Here is a 15,755-nt window from a genome sequence, read left to right as displayed (position 1 = left end):
AGCCTACATGTCCCTAGCTTTTTTTCTCTTTCTCATTTGAAAAAAGTTGAACACAGGGCTCCAAAAGCTCCAAGTTAGACAGCAAACAAGTGAACCAGCTACAGTAGCTACCGTATCTTATAATATCAAGCTAGAGATGCTTATGCTAACTGTGTATATCCTATAGCCCAAACCTGAATACTCTGCTACACCAAACTGTGAGAAAACAAGCGTAAATCTGCAATAGTGTTGTGACGAACGAACGAACCGATTCTATTGAACGGCTCGTTAACATGAACGATGGGAGCCGAGTCACAGTTGGGAACCGTTTGTTTCTTTTTTCTTTCTTTCTTTTTTTTTTAATATCACTGTGTGCTCCTCCCCTGAGCAAAATTCACTGTAGCCTTCTTTGTTTTTTAATGTTTATTTGTTAGTGTTAAGGTCACGGTGTTGCATGAATAACAAGTCATGGTAGCTTTACACACATACAAACAATTTGTATAAAAGTTAAATCCAAAATAGTGATGTCACTGTCAAAGCAGAGTGATTTGGCGCAACCTTGTGGAATATTTACAATGAATCCAGATCAGACTTTAAAATCTAGTCCACACATGTCAAATGAGGTTATAATCAATATTTCAGAATAATTCAAACTCAGATATTGGTGGGATATTTAATTTTGTATTATTTTGTTCCAAATCTCACCCCATCATACCTCCCAGTGATTATTTCCAAGATAAAATGAGTTACCACCAGGCTGGCTTCTTAAAACTTAATAAATATAAAAATCAGTCAAATGAGCCAGTTTTTTGAACGGCTCTTTGAAAGGAACAGCTCACCAAGATCCGGCTCCCCTCAAAGAGCCATAAATCCCATCTCTAATCTGCAACAGCTGCGACCAAATTTGCTACTATCACGCCATTAATGAATGAATCATGGTTGTTCTTTCTGGTATAGTTACTCATGGTCTCTAATTGCAGCATGTACATTTGTGTACACGTGCATTTTTGGTCAAGGACTTTTTGAGTTAGTCACAAAAAGAATTGAATCGGTTAGTATAGCGCCACCTATGGACGAATTGTGTGCATTCCTTCTGGTATAGTTACTCATGGTCTCTAGTTGCAGTATGCAAATTTTGAGCTTTTTTGGTCATGGACTTTTTGAGTTATTCACGAAAAGCTTTGTGGACCGTCTGAGAGTGACCTATAGAGCTGAGGGTCGCTGCTAAAAAGAAAAAGACAAAAAGTATTTCCTGTATTTGAAAATACAAAATACATGTATTTTATTTTGATACATTTATTTGAGGGGTATTTTGTATTTTTTTTTTATCAAAATACATTTTGCCCATCTCTGGAAGGTGGTATGATTTAGTAAATAGGTGTCCAGGGCAGTATTCATTCAGGATGCCATCACCTACAGGACGATCTGCATGACACAAATGTCCCTTTGACATTTTCTCTCAGGCAGCAGTTACAGATCATTCACTGATTTAACACCTGTCTGACAGTGCAGAGCGTGCTGTATCTGTGGGATTGTTGGCAAAATGTTTTAAAACAAACAGAATGACTTCATCCTGATGCAGAATAAAAATATATAATCTTTTTTTTAATCAATGAGATCCAATGATAGAATGATGTTATTTTGTTATATGGGTGTGAACTACTGTACATCTATATTTTTGACAAGCAACCACATTTCTTCTGCAGCAATAACAAATTCTTGATTAAAAGAAATTTGATCATGTTGCTACTAAATGTGCAGCCGGATAGTCAGAGACGCACTGTACCTTTCTACAGACCTTGTACATTATCATGTAGCTGTTGAAACTTTACGTTTCAGCAGTGTTCGTTAAGGTTTGTAGTAATAATAGGAACCCAAAAGCAGACTCAGATGACACAATAAGAGTTCACTGAGGTTATTTGTCGAGCCAGGAAGCTTAATGGAGACTGTAGACAGGCAGGTTGGAGCAGGTAAATGAACAGTCTTCACTGGTCAAAAGGTAGGTTTGGTACACAGAGGGGCTTCCAATGAAGGCAAACAAATCCAACAGGGATGGAGCAGAGTCAGAGTCAATCAACAGGTTAAATCCTAAAACCAAGAAACAGACACTGGGAAACAAAAGACTGTAACGCTCAACACACGAGGAGCTGAGACGAGCTGACACTGAGAGAAAACAAGACACACACTAAACACTGTGGTGAGGGGAAGGATAATGAGACACAGGTGAGGCTGATGAGGGCGGCACAGACAATCAGACACAGGTGAGGTCATCAAAAGGGAGGGAGAACACACACAGGCAGGAAGTGAAGTGATCTGAAACGAGGGGAGATGTGAGTTTCAAACTAACACAGGAAGCAACATGAATGCATGAAACAAGAAACATGACCTAAGACTTGAGGTGTGACACCACAGGGCTGTGTGCTGTCACCACTGCTGTTTTCCATGTATACAAAGGAAATGACCGCCCACAGCAACAATGTCAGGCTGTTTAAACATGCGGATGGTATGTCTCCGGTTGCTCCTCTGCTGGAAGATAATGCCACGTATGAAGAGGCTTACTTTAATCAGGTCACTAATCTTCAGGACTGGTGTCAGGCGAGTAAACTGGAAATGAATGTGACCCTACACAAACAAACAAAACCAGATGGCGCCAGTCATGTCCTGCGGGTCGTAATCAATAACCAGCCTGGAGAAAAAGTGGAACAGACTTGAACTTTTAATGAAAACTCAGAGAGCATTTTATCATTCAACATCACAGCATGGTACGTTACAGCAGCCTGAGTGCAGAGAGCAAAAACAAGCTCTCCAAGACTGTCAGTATTTCGGGGAAGGTGATCGGCACGTCACAGAAACAACTCTGTCATGCGTCTGACAGTGCTGTACGCAGGAGGGCCAAACATACAGTTGCCAATGCCTCACATCTATTACACTCAGAGTTTGAGCTGCTCCCGCCTGGGCGTCGACTTAGAACCAGTCGGAAAATATATAAGAGGTCCTTTATTCTCTACGCCAAACAGGCCATGAGCACAGAATGACTGCATCAGGTAACACCACTATTTTTATAAGATGTGCTCTTTTTTACTGTTTATATAACTTCCTGCTCCCACCTGCCTGTTTGCACTATTGTGTCACATACATTGTAAAACTGTACATTAAAGGATAACTTTTCAACCTGGGCTCTATTTCCCCATGTGTATGTGTACGTATGATTCATAGGTACAACTCGTTCTAAAATTGGTTCAGTATTGAGGGAGGCGGATGCAGCCGGGAGCCGCGAAATGAGCTAAAACGGTAAAGGGGGCAAATGCGTCCCGTATAAGTTTGTGCATTAAAAGTGCTTTTTTTCGCCACTGACTGGTTCAGATCACCAGTGCTATCTCTGTAAATAGCATACTAAGCGTTTCCCTTACCTCTGGGCTGTGACGTCATCTCGCGAGAGCTTTGCTTGTTGCCAGAAGAAAACAGAGGAGCCATGCTGAGCGCCGCTCAGAGTGGCGCTGGTTGTCCCGGAGTACAGCTGAGAGTTTTACTGCATCGACTGAAAACAATGGTTCGTGTTTGTGCTTATCCGAATTGCAAGAACAGGATGTCGCGCAACACCCCGACATCAGCTTTCATAGGCTGCCTTTGTCGGACGGGGAGATGCTGAAGTTGTGGCTAGTTGTGCTACAAATGGATGCTAACACTCCTGTCCAGACACTGCGCCTTGCAGACCATCAGGTCTGCAGTGCTCACTTCTCCCAAGATGACTACTGCCAGCTGAAGAAGGGAAGACATCCAATCCCGAAACACCTCTTCCTCAAGAAGACGGCTGTCCCACGAGTAGAGAGAGCTACAGACACAGTGGAGTTAATGTTATATAAACAATGTTCGAAACACTTAGTATGCTATTTACAGAGATAGCACTGGCGATCTGAACCGGTCAGTGGTGAAAAAAAGCACTTTTAATGCGCAAACTTATACGGGACGCATTTGCCCCCGTGGCTGCCGGCTGCATCCGCCTCCCTCAATACTGAACCAGTTTTAGAATGAGTTGTACCTATGAATCATACGCACACATACACATGGGGAAATAGAGCCCAGGTTGAAAAATACCGAAGTTATCCTTTAACAATAATGGTGTTAAGGTACAGTTGAGCAATAATGCATCACTATTCCTTATTTTAGTACCTTTTACAAAAAGTTTGTTTATAATATTTATATTTATATATAATTTAATTCTATTTTATTTTTATTCATATATTCATATTAGACTTTACATTGCAATACCAGTAATAAAACAAAATAAAATTTAATTTGCAGTGTCATCTGTTCATATATTTATCTTCATTTTGCATTATATCTTTTCCAGCATTCTTATTCCTTATTTCACTTTTTTTTTTACTTTGTTTTGGTTCATAATTTTATATACACATTTGTATTTTATTTTATTTTGTTTTATTTCATTTCATTTTCAAATTATACAATACCTGCACTGTCAACACCTATATTTGCACTAATATTATAACCTATTGTAGTAACAGCTATCTATCTATCTATCTATCTATCTATCTATCTACATGCTGGATTATTTTGTTCTGTTTGCATAAATTGAAACAACATAAATACCTTTTGTTTCAGAGACACATCTTTAATCATTTCCAACCCAAAAATATTTAAATGTGCAACAAGCTACACATAAAATATCAGAGCACACAAGGAGCTCCATGTCTGTAGGCCTACTGTTTTTCAATAGCAGCCTTCCATAGTGTAAATGTGTAGTATTTCCACTTTAATTGAAAGTACAGATGAGTTATATTTCAGCCACAGCACCTGCTCAAACCTAAACTACTGTTCCACTAACAGAATGATGTGAGATTATTTCTCTGCTCCATTACAGACATTACAGACCTACTTTCAGTCTCTGTGAAAATAAAGTTCATATGCTTGAGGTTTCAGATGTTACACACCCCCTGTACACTTGAGATGTTTTTTTCTTGTGGTTTTTTGTCTCCGCTGTCCTGAACAAACATTTATTATCACACTGCATCTTTCTTCAAGGGACTTAAAGACGAGTTTATACCAGATATTAGAGTAAATCAGTGCTACGTAGATTCCAGGTTTTAATCACCTAAACCTGTAAAACATCTCAAACTTAGAGTTAGATGAGATCTTAGTGGTTACTCTGTTTTAAAGTGTCTCTGTTAGCACCTCAACACGTTTGTATGAAACTACACTGTGAGAAAAATCGCACTTATTATATAATCTCTGATCTTTGTCGTCTCTCCTGCAATTACCTTGTAAGCTGTGGTTGGAGATTGAATCAGAAGGTTCATCATGCTCAGTTGTGTCTTGTCACAGGAAGCTCAGCGCTCATTTCCTTGTACACCGCTGTGGGGATAAGGTAAATGTGTTTTAGCACCCTTGCACCAAAACCCACAAGGGTTTCACAAACCCCTCGGATCTTCGTTGTGTGCCCTGTTTTTATTTGTGTTCAGCGCGTTGCCACCGACTTCTGACACTACCAACCTGCAGAGGTGTGATTACAGCAGGATGTTCTTTTTTAGCAATGAGGAAGCATCCAGCTTTGATGTCTTTTGATTAAAACAAAATGAAACAGTAATGCAGTGTGTAGTCCGGGATTTCTCTGGTCTGTTTGAAAGCCTACACTGTTTTCCATCTAAATGTGTTGTGTGTGCAACCTCCACCACAGTCAGTCCCCTCCTCAGACAACAACTTATTCTCACAGTACACTTAAAACAAAAGAAAAAAAAAAAACCTCCTCCCACCTACACACTTTTTTTTGTCTAGCTCTGTCAGATGTGCAGACAGGCTCACAGCAGACAGGATGAGCAGAAGAAGACGACGAAGACCACCTCTCACATGATACGATGGAAATGTGGCTGACACGGTCGACGCTGGTGGTGTTACTCACAGGTAAGGGTCCTGAAAACTGACAATTCACTGACAGCAAAGCCGTAAAGATAAAACATGAGGGTGTTGAATGAGACAATGAATGAACTGAGTGAAAGTTAATGTGTGCAGAGCTGCAGTAGAATTAAACACATTCACCTGTTACTGTACTGCTTTTACTAGCAGATGCTGCAAAGTGATTAAAGTAGTATCTATCTATCTATCTATCTATCTATCTATCTATCTATCTATCTATCTATCGCAGCAGCAGCAGCAGCAGCAGCAGCAGCAGCAGCAGTCTTGGTGATATCAGGTCAAGCTCCTGTGATTCTGGATGACAACATCAGAGAAGAGAAGGTTCCTTCTGGTTCCACTTTGACTTTCCACTGCCGTTTGAGGACAGAGACCCATTCCAGACTACGAGTGGTCTGGTATTTCAAACGATCTTTGGTCAATGATTCACACACAGTACTACATACAGAGATGGTTAACAAGTCTGCAAGGACCTCCACCGTGGCGTCTAACTTGAAGGATGAAGGGCGAGACACTGAGGGGACTTTGTCGGTGTACACTTTATCAAATGCAACAGAGGAGAACAGTGGATGGTACTTTTGCAAAGTCATAATAGAGATTCCCTCTTTAACCGAAAAGTGGAGCCATGGAACAGAAGTAGTTATTTGTAAGTATTACGTGTAACTGATGAGGCTGGTGACACTTTATTTATTTCTATTTCTGTGTAAGTACATTGAGAACAAAAAAGAAAGTGTCAGATTATTTGTATGTGTTCACAAACTCGGCCAGTGAAGCTGATTCTGATTTAAATTTCACATTTAGAAACAATATGCAAACAATTAACAAATGGTTTATAACGTACTATAATGTAGTTGTTTTTAAGTCTTTATTAATGCACAGTGTTTGTCAGCGATGAGCCTATAAAGTAATATTTGAATATATTTTGTGTTTAGAGACTGGTAGGTGCCCACAGGAGGAGGAGGTACGCTTGTTCACAAATACATTAATAAACACTTAAATCCAGGGTACAAAAATTAGCACCGTGCACCTGTTGGTAAAATATGTAAGTGGCTGATGGGTTTGCTTCACTCATCAGCCAAAAATACATTAAACTATCTGGTATCTGGTCAGATTTGAACATTCATCAGCCATTTGGCCGGTTGAAAGAAAAGTTAATTTTGCACCTTGCTTATATTTTTATTACAACTACATTATAGTGGCTTATAAACTATATATTAGGGGAGAGCGGGGTCAGTTGGGACATTTTTGTATCGACATGAAATAAGCTTCCATTACTACTTAAACGGTTATGGCAATAATTTGATCCCTTGATAGATACACGTGTCTGCTATTATCAAGTTTTTTAGAGCCCGGAGTTGAGACACCCTCTGAGCTAAAAAATTTAAATTTAAATTGAGAAAAACTGGAGTCTAAATATGAACACCTTTTATTTACAATGCCACTTGTTTGCACATTTCTTCAAGAAAAAGAAAGCATTTGTAATATTATTATTTTTTGTAATAACTGAGATATGAAAGTCTTTTGAGTCATCGTTTTGGTGGCAGTTATCAGCTCAGCGTGGTTATCATAGGCTACAGATGGCTGGATTATGTAGGCTGTTGAGAAAAAGAAAGAAAACAAACAAACAGAAAAGTTTATGACAACAACTTGAGAGTTAAAAAATAGTTGAACTCTGCACATTCAAAATATGCTCAGGGGTTGAAGCGTCGGCCTATATGGAGTAATCATTCACTCTGTGACTTTGCAGTGCGTCTTCTTCAGTAAGGAAAAGTCTCGGTCTTGTTTTTGTTTACCTATAAACAATACTGTCAGGGAGAGCAGACTCATTTTGGACATTTTGGCGCCACCGACAAAAAATTTGACAGCTAACAGCCACTAATACGCCAGGAAATCAGCTTTCCAGTGATGTTTTTTGTATGTAGCACAACTAAAAACAGAACTGCAGAATAAAAAAAAAAATGAGACAAAAACGCACTTTCACGCTGTCGTTTTTAAGACAGTGAGTAAATATGAGGATTAGTCAGACGGTCTCAGCTCTGAGGCTGAAAATGAGGAGGGTGTGACTGAGCATGGTGAATGGCAGAGTTGCTTTCTCACTTAAAGTCAAAGAGGTACCGTCCCAGCCGACCCTGCTCTCACAGGCTGCTCATAAATGTGAAATGAAGGGTTCATGAAGTGAAGTGTTGCCATGAAGCTTAACATGTCATGGAGGGGCTCGTGGAAGATTCTAGCCTGCTGTTACTAAATGAAATTTTGTTTCCTCCGTGACAGCGAAGAGCATCGAACACACAACGTACCTGTCACGACCCATAGCGACAGCTAAACAAGGTGTGTGTGCATGTGCGTGTGTGCGCATGTATGCATATGTGTGTGGTTGTGTATGAGTGTGTATGTACCTAGTCATTATGGACAATCACACACAGTCTGAGCTGTTATTGTAGTGGCCGTGACGCATGTGTTTTACTGGTGAGTGTTGCTTTGCAGAGACAGATATCCATTTATAGAGGTGATGAGATCTCAGGGCTGAGGCGGTCAGAGCTGTTTCAAAGTGTTCATCTTTATTCTGTGAGGTGTGAACTTGTGCATACACGCACACTGTGTTTGTCACTTGACAGATCCTCAGTTTAATCAGCTTTATTCTTGTGAAGGAGACATTTTGTACAGTAGCTGCTCTATAAGTCAAACTTCATGTGCTGAAGATTTAACGAAGCTGTGCCATGGCCTTGTTTAACAACTGGCCTACTTATACACACTCTGTAATAAACTGGCATGTTTGCGATCACATTTTAAGACAGAGCTTTTCTCTTACAGCTACTGTGTCTCCCACAGACGGCCCCCCCATCATCGACCTCTGGATGTGGATCATACTGGGAGTGTCTGCTTTCATCCTGATCGTCCTCCTGGTCACATGTGTCTGTCTGAGAAGAAGACGGCGCAGAAACAGAGGTACCAGCCTTCCTCTTCAGTTGGAGGGTGTAGATAATCATCTACTGACACTACAGTAAACAGCATCTATAGATTGTAGATAAGCTCTGTAGGCAGGAGAAGCCGCAGGACTGTGATAAAAGCTGCTGTGTGGAAGTAAAAAGAGGGCAAGAAACAAAAAGGCAAACAATCTCAGAGAAAACATCAGATATGCTCTGATTGACTTCGTTTTTGCAAAGAATTTGCATTTAACAGATGAGAAGATTTTTTCTTGTGTGTCTCTGTTTGAGTGACAGCTCATGACGGCAGGTAGTTAGGTCTGCCCAACTCAGGTCCGGTGGATGCAAACTCTATGAGCAAGAGGTTCATGCGGTTTCACTGCAAAGTGAAAAAAGAGGCAGCCTGCCTTGTGCTGTGTGGTTGATGTAAAGATGATTCTCAAACAGACCACAGTCTAGAACCTCATTTTGAAGGCAGAGCTCAGTGCAGGAGGAACAAAGTGAAACTTGGTCACAGCCGACTGACCCATACTGAGAAAAACATCAGATATTTGCAGAAGCCATGTCAGCAAAGCTGGAAAACCACCCACACTGCACCGCCCACCACTCTTCCTGCAATGCCAGTCATAGAGACAAGTTTACCTGTGAATTCTCCACAAGTCACAGTCTATAATTAACATGTAAAAATGTGTTTCTTTAAGCTCCCACAGGGGTGACTTCCAGCACTAATCATGTAAAATGAAACAGCAACTGTTATAAGTTTAGTTTGAAATTTTCACACTTTTCTTTCGCCAAATTTTGTCAATTTGTTTCAGCTGAAATTATTTGTCAATTACTGATTGTTTAAGTAATTTACGATAAAACTGCAATTAATAGCCCGGGTTATTATCTGCTTAAATCACTGAAATCAATCCTTTAATTCCTTGCTCAGCAAAGATGGGCAATACAATCAAATTGTTTATTCAAACCAGTATGAAAATTACTTTAAAATAAGGCTTCAAATCATTTGATCTAACTCTGACAGACAGAGCATCAGAGACAAGAGAGAGTGACGGCACTGGAGGATTACTTGAGGCACCCGGCACGTTGACACAACACTTTATCCTGTTAAAACAATCCTCACGACTTGGATTAATTTTTATTAAAAACCCTTTTGACTCCTTTGATCCAAGGACCCTCACAGACTGGTTTCATACACCCAAAGAATTTCTATTAAAAAATGAACTGCTTGGTAACCAGACCAGGCCTCTAATTGAGACAAGCCTTTATTTGTCAAAATGTGTAGCCACACCGGGCCAGTAAAAGGGACTGGGTGTTTGCTTGGGACCAGGCTTTTAAGTTTTGAGGTAATCAGATAAAAACTACAATTATACATGTTGTAGCTTCTCTCAAGTGAAAATTTGCTGCTTCCCTCTGTTTTTATATCACTGTAACTGAATATCTTTGGGCGCAGGTGATGGTTTTGTTTTTTAGTATTTGGGGGGAGGACACGAAAGAAACTATTTTTTGCAAAAATTTGAGCATCAAACACATAATTTCCTGCACTGGGGTAATTTTTTTCACCAATTTGTCCCTTGCTACATCCGTTTATGATGTAAATGTCTTTAATTTTGTCAGAATGAAAGTCCTCAGCTACTACAAGTTTTTGCTGGAGGGGAACAAATGCACATGGTGTAAATATGGAGGGGGACGTGTCCCGTACATCGCCCCGAAATCTATCTGATCTAAATCAATGTCTTTGGGTTTTGTACTTTTGGTCGGACAAAAAAAAAAAAGACATTAGATGATGTCAGCTTCGGGAAAGCGGTAATGGATTTACAAGCTGGTTACCAACTGCCAGAAAACGTAGGAGAAGAAGAAGAAGAATGCGAGACTTGTTTTGTTTCCGGTTCTGCAGAAAACTCTTACAAGTTCGTAGTTTTCACCAAAGTCCGTACATTTAATGGAAACACACAGGATTCATATTTCTTTTAATGTGCATTCCCAATGATTGGAATCACTTTTGGATGGAAACATAGCTAGTGCCCGGCGCTACGGCAGGTGTCACAGTACACGACATTTCACAGGAGGCAACTGATGATTTTTGGAGACATAACGATCAGATGTCATTGAGAAGTAACCAAAAGGGCCTAAACTACACATTGGAGGGATATATTCATCATTTTATTGTTGAGAAGGTCGATGAAAAGCTTAAATTACAAGCCAAAATTTACAGGTCACAGTCTACGCTTGTGAACCGCATCTGGTTGCCGTCACCATCAAAGACAACAAGTTAAAGTGCCACTGAAGTTAAGGTTTTTGGCTCAGAATATGAGAAAAGGATAACGGCCTTTTTACCATCTTTACCAAGAGTGTCTCTCCGTTAGTTTGGTGCTACAGTATTTACACTGAATCATTCAGCATAACGTTTGCCAACCTTTGTTATCTCTGCCATTACAGATAAGTTAATGAAGCTAAGCTCCAGAAGTTAACGTTAGCTTAACTAGAGCCCTTTGGACAACAGCTAACAATGATGTACCATCACCAAAGTACAAAACTAGAACAAAATAGGCTAATGAACTCCCAGCAAACAAGGTGACATGATGAACAACGCAGCTAGGAGCTAACGTTAGGCTAACTTTAGCTAACGTTAGCTAGAGATGTTAAAGATAACTTTATATTTCTTTGCAGCAAAGTGACAATATGTTGCCTCAAACACAATGTTGACTTACCTTAGAACAGATGTAGACATCATTGTTAATCTTATTCACGCTGAGTTGATGTTGTGGTCTAACGTTACCACACAACTTTATCCAAAGGAGACACTTTTCTCGCTTGAGATGTGGTTTAAAGTGTAAAAATACACCTGGTCGCCCAGCCTCTCAGGATACCTTGTGTCAGAGTTGCATGTACCCCATGCACACCGTTTGACCATTTTTAAACTTCAAATCTCAGAAAAAGCTCATAAAACCCAACAAACTGACTTTCTGTAATGCATTTCAATGGACGTCCAGGCAGAGAATGTCCCAGTGTATGGGAATGGCTATACGCACTGTGATTGGCTCATCGCGTTTGAGGGCGGGGCTTAGCCATAGGTCAGTTCTGTCACTATATATTAACGTGGGTCACAGTTTTGTTGCTGCTCTCACACAGAAGTCAGACTTCTCTTTAACTGAACCAGTAACGCACTGAATACGTCCTTGTGATCAAATTGCTGCTTCTTCAGTGGAGTTTATTACGCAAAATATTTCAGCCACTGCTCACAACCTTTGAAACATCACATTTCATAATTTCACTGAAAATATAACACCGAAAGAGGTGATAGCAGGTGACGCTTTAAATCTAGATTCAATAGTCTTTAGATTTATTTTAGTTTACAATCTGTGACTGTTGTCATTTTTAGCTTATAATCTTTCGAGCTCATTTATGTCACGTGCAAACCTTTTATGTTATTGATGTAGTTTCATGCTGGTACAATATTATCAGACATCACAGAGGGACAACGGGCCGCTCATGCAGAGGGGAAGATGAGTAAGAGGGCCTGAATGTGGTGGTTTGGCCACACAGGATGCAGATAGAAGTAGGACAAAGCTGCACACTACCTACAGCACACACAGGGGATGTTGTGTCATGCCACAAGTTTTTTTGTGTGTTATACGTAACCCAGGGTTCATTAAAAAGCAACCACCTGGAGGAGCGTAGCCGGTAACTACCACAGCTGACACACAGAAAGGTGCAGAGGTCGGCCGGAAGTTTGCCCAGTATTGCTTTATAGAGTGATCGATGACGTCCGGCCACCAAATCATAAAGATGCAGTGATGATTCAGGGACTTTGCATTTGTAATAAAACATAGAGCTGCATGGTACACTGAATCAAAGCTATGTTAAATGGAGCAGGCTGCATGCGTACACAACATGTCACCGTAATCGATCACAGACAGAAACGTAGCTTTTTATAGTTGCTGTAAGGTGCTAAGTGTGAAACAGGGACTCAGTGGAAAGGTGCACACGGACAGCAAGAAGTCCGTAAATGTGTTTTTGCTGAAGCTGATGTTTGCTTGATGGAAACTTTTCAGGATATTTAATTTGGTTGCTGCCTCTGTAACACCTCAGTGAAACCTCATGAAATATAGAAACTTTCACTTCGACACAGTTCAAGTTAAAAATGTTCCTCTTGGTGGCATTGATGCGCTTACTGATTAATTAAAGGACTTTTGGAAGTTGAGTTAAACATTTGAGAGGGTGGCACTTTTCACAGGCCAGATGAAGTGTTGTACTGCAGAGTATGAAGTGATGTTGTGTTTGCAGCTCATGTTTTGCAGCAGCACTGACACAGAAAATGTGCTGAAGTGACTGAAATGCAGAGAGCGTATCGGGGGCTTCCAGTCTAGCTGCAGTCAGGTCAGATGAAATGTGCAAACATTTCCTGATAGACTTTTAACTGCAAATCGTCCTTAACTGACAGCATTTATAAAGAGTTAAAGAGTGTCTGTGAATCATTTATACCGTAAAGAAAGATTACAATATATGATTTACTAATATATCAGATCTTCATAGCAGCTTTTAGGCATATACTTGATACTTGGCTAATTAGCACCAATTTAATTTCACTGGGTGTAAAGACAGATAATTCACAACAAGGTACAGCAGTGCCAAACTGTAAGTAGAGATCAGCTTTAAAATAATAACCAGGAAAGTTACAGGAAATTTAATGTTAGACATAAGGCCGTCATTCTTCATAATATCAGGTATTTTACGGCTTGGTCTTTTGGGGGAAGTAAAGCTTTCTTTGCAATGAATAACAATTTATTACAAAAATTATTTTAACAATTTCCCCCCTGTTAACACTGTCAGGGTTAAACAGATATTTTAATTTAATTTAATTCAATGCAATTCAATTTAGTTTAGTTTAATTTAATTTAATTCAATTCAATTTAATTTAATTCCATTCAATTCAATTTAATTCAATTTAATAATTCAGTTTTAATTTAATTTCATTTTTTGCATTTACAGCGTTTTCATTTTCATTTATTTTTAACCTGTATCTAGTCCCATTGAGGAGGTGTTCATCCTTCCTGAGGGAGATTTGGTCGAGTCAGCATTATAAAAAGTAAATAAACTAATAAATAAATCAGTTAAACAAACAGTACTTAAACAAAAATAATGTAATATTTAGATTCTGTTCGATAATTTGGATGTATAACATACTGGCAGTGGTGGAATGTAACTAAGTGCATTTGCTCGAGTATCATAGGTTTCTGTAACAAACTGATTAACTTGTACTTTGTATTTTTACTCCACTACATTTGTCGCAGCCTATTTTACAAGTTACTTTGCAGATTTAATAATTCAAAATATTGATCAACTAATGAACTATAATATATTTTAATAGCAGTATATGAATTAATTAAAATAACTCCACCTTTCCAGGCTGGGACATCAAAGGCATGTACAAAATAATGCATCAATAATTATAATCTAGAAATATAATATAATATAATATAATATAATATGATTCTGAAAAGCCGTTCAGCATAATGACTTCCTTAAAGTTTATTTTGATGCTAATACTTGTGTGCTTTAGTTGAGTGAGTCTCAGCTCAACATCTGAAACTCATCTTGTTTGTGTGTCTTCATGCAGGAGAAGATCCTGTCTATGCAAACACTCGTCGGCAGCCTTCACCTCGCCCAGGGATGGACAACCTAAAGACGGTTCCTTCCTCTCAACACCTCAGGAACCCGAGTCCTAGCACGACCTACGATGACGGCAAGCGAAGATACAAACATCGAAAGTGTGATGGGACCTCAAAAACCTCCAAACCAGCTCATCATCATCATGTGTAGTCGTGGCCTGTAGCTGTGCTCACTGCAGTGAAACATGAATGATGTCTTTTACATTATAGTTTTTCTTTTTTTGTTTGTTTGTTTAGGCTTTTCCTTTAAACTCTAAGTGTGTAACTTATAGTTTGTGCTTCTTCTCAGGTATTTCCTGTGAAAATATTTTGAGCCACCAGATGGCAGAAGCTGACAATGAGTAAATTCAAAATTGTTTTTTATTTTATTTCTTTTATTTTAACATGTTTGCATATGTTGCTTTTGTATAATAAATAAGCAAATAGTGATGAATTCGATTTTTTTGTGTGAAATATGTAGTGTATCGTTAGGTTTATATTAAAATCATAAAATCTCAAGATATTGAAAATGCAGCCTTTGTTATATCTTAATGTTTAGAGGCCTATATGTTATTGATTGTTACCCTGTCATAATAACAGTAACAATTTAATGTTGCATATCAATTTGGGATTAAATAAATGAATAGATCAAAGCGCTGTTAGTACAGTAGATTAAAATGGTGGTGCAAACATAGGTGGTTGACAGTGCAGGTGTTGCAATGTAAGGTATAAGATAAAACAAAATAAAATATATGAACAGATGCCAATGCAAACTAACCTACTAACTGTTTTCAAATAATTAAATTAAATTAAATTAAATTCATTTTATTTTATTTTTTGTAGAAGGTGCTTAAAAGTAAAAACTGTAAAATAAGGAATAGGAATGCTGGAAAAAATAAAATATAAAATGAAGATAAATATATGAACAGATACCACTGAAAACTAACCAACTAACTTTTTAAAATTAAATTAACTTAAACTAATTAGATTAAATTAAATTAACTTAAATTTATTTCATTTTATTTTATTTTTTATTTTTATTTTTATTTTTTACTTTATTTTATTTTATTTTATTTTATTGTAGAAGGTGCTTAAAAGTAAAAACTGTAAAATAAGGAATAGGAATGCTGGAAAAAATAAAATACAAAATGAAGATAAATATATGAACAGATACCACTGAAAACTAACCAACTAACTTTTAAAATTAAATTAACTTAAATAAAATAAAATAAAATTAGATTAAATTAAAGTGAATTAAATTAAATTGAAATAAATC

At 38.4% G+C, this 15,755-nt stretch overlaps 1 protein-coding gene across 7 annotated transcripts; it reads left to right on the top strand.

Moving 5' to 3' along the window:
* The first annotated feature begins 5,785 nt into the window (after positions 1-5,785).
* Positions 5,786-14,933, top strand: LOC125896005 (uncharacterized). Of its 7 annotated transcripts, XR_007450230.1 has the most exons (6): positions 5,795-5,895; positions 6,149-6,550; positions 6,837-6,865; positions 8,176-8,232; positions 8,716-8,850; positions 14,449-14,933. XR_007450230.1 is itself a non-coding variant. In XM_049588285.1 (5 exons), exons 1-5 carry the CDS (start codon positions 5,850-5,852, stop codon positions 14,649-14,651), a joined length of 840 nt encoding a protein of 279 aa, XP_049444242.1. In that variant the 5' UTR covers positions 5,786-5,849; the 3' UTR covers positions 14,652-14,933. The 7 variants fall into 7 exon arrangements, 6 of the variants coding, with proteins under 6 accessions (XP_049444242.1, XP_049444245.1, XP_049444241.1 ...); XM_049588285.1 differs by lacking the exon at positions 6,837-6,865 and having other exon boundaries at positions 5,786-5,895; positions 6,152-6,550; XM_049588288.1 differs by lacking the exon at positions 6,837-6,865 and having other exon boundaries at positions 8,734-8,850.
* The last annotated feature ends 822 nt before the right edge of the window (positions 14,934-15,755 follow it).

Source organism: Epinephelus fuscoguttatus, linkage group LG10 (assembly GCF_011397635.1).
Source record: "Epinephelus fuscoguttatus linkage group LG10, E.fuscoguttatus.final_Chr_v1".
Lineage (NCBI taxonomy): Eukaryota > Metazoa > Chordata > Actinopteri > Perciformes > Serranidae > Epinephelus > Epinephelus fuscoguttatus.
This window is presented reverse-complemented; position numbering and strand designations above follow the sequence as displayed.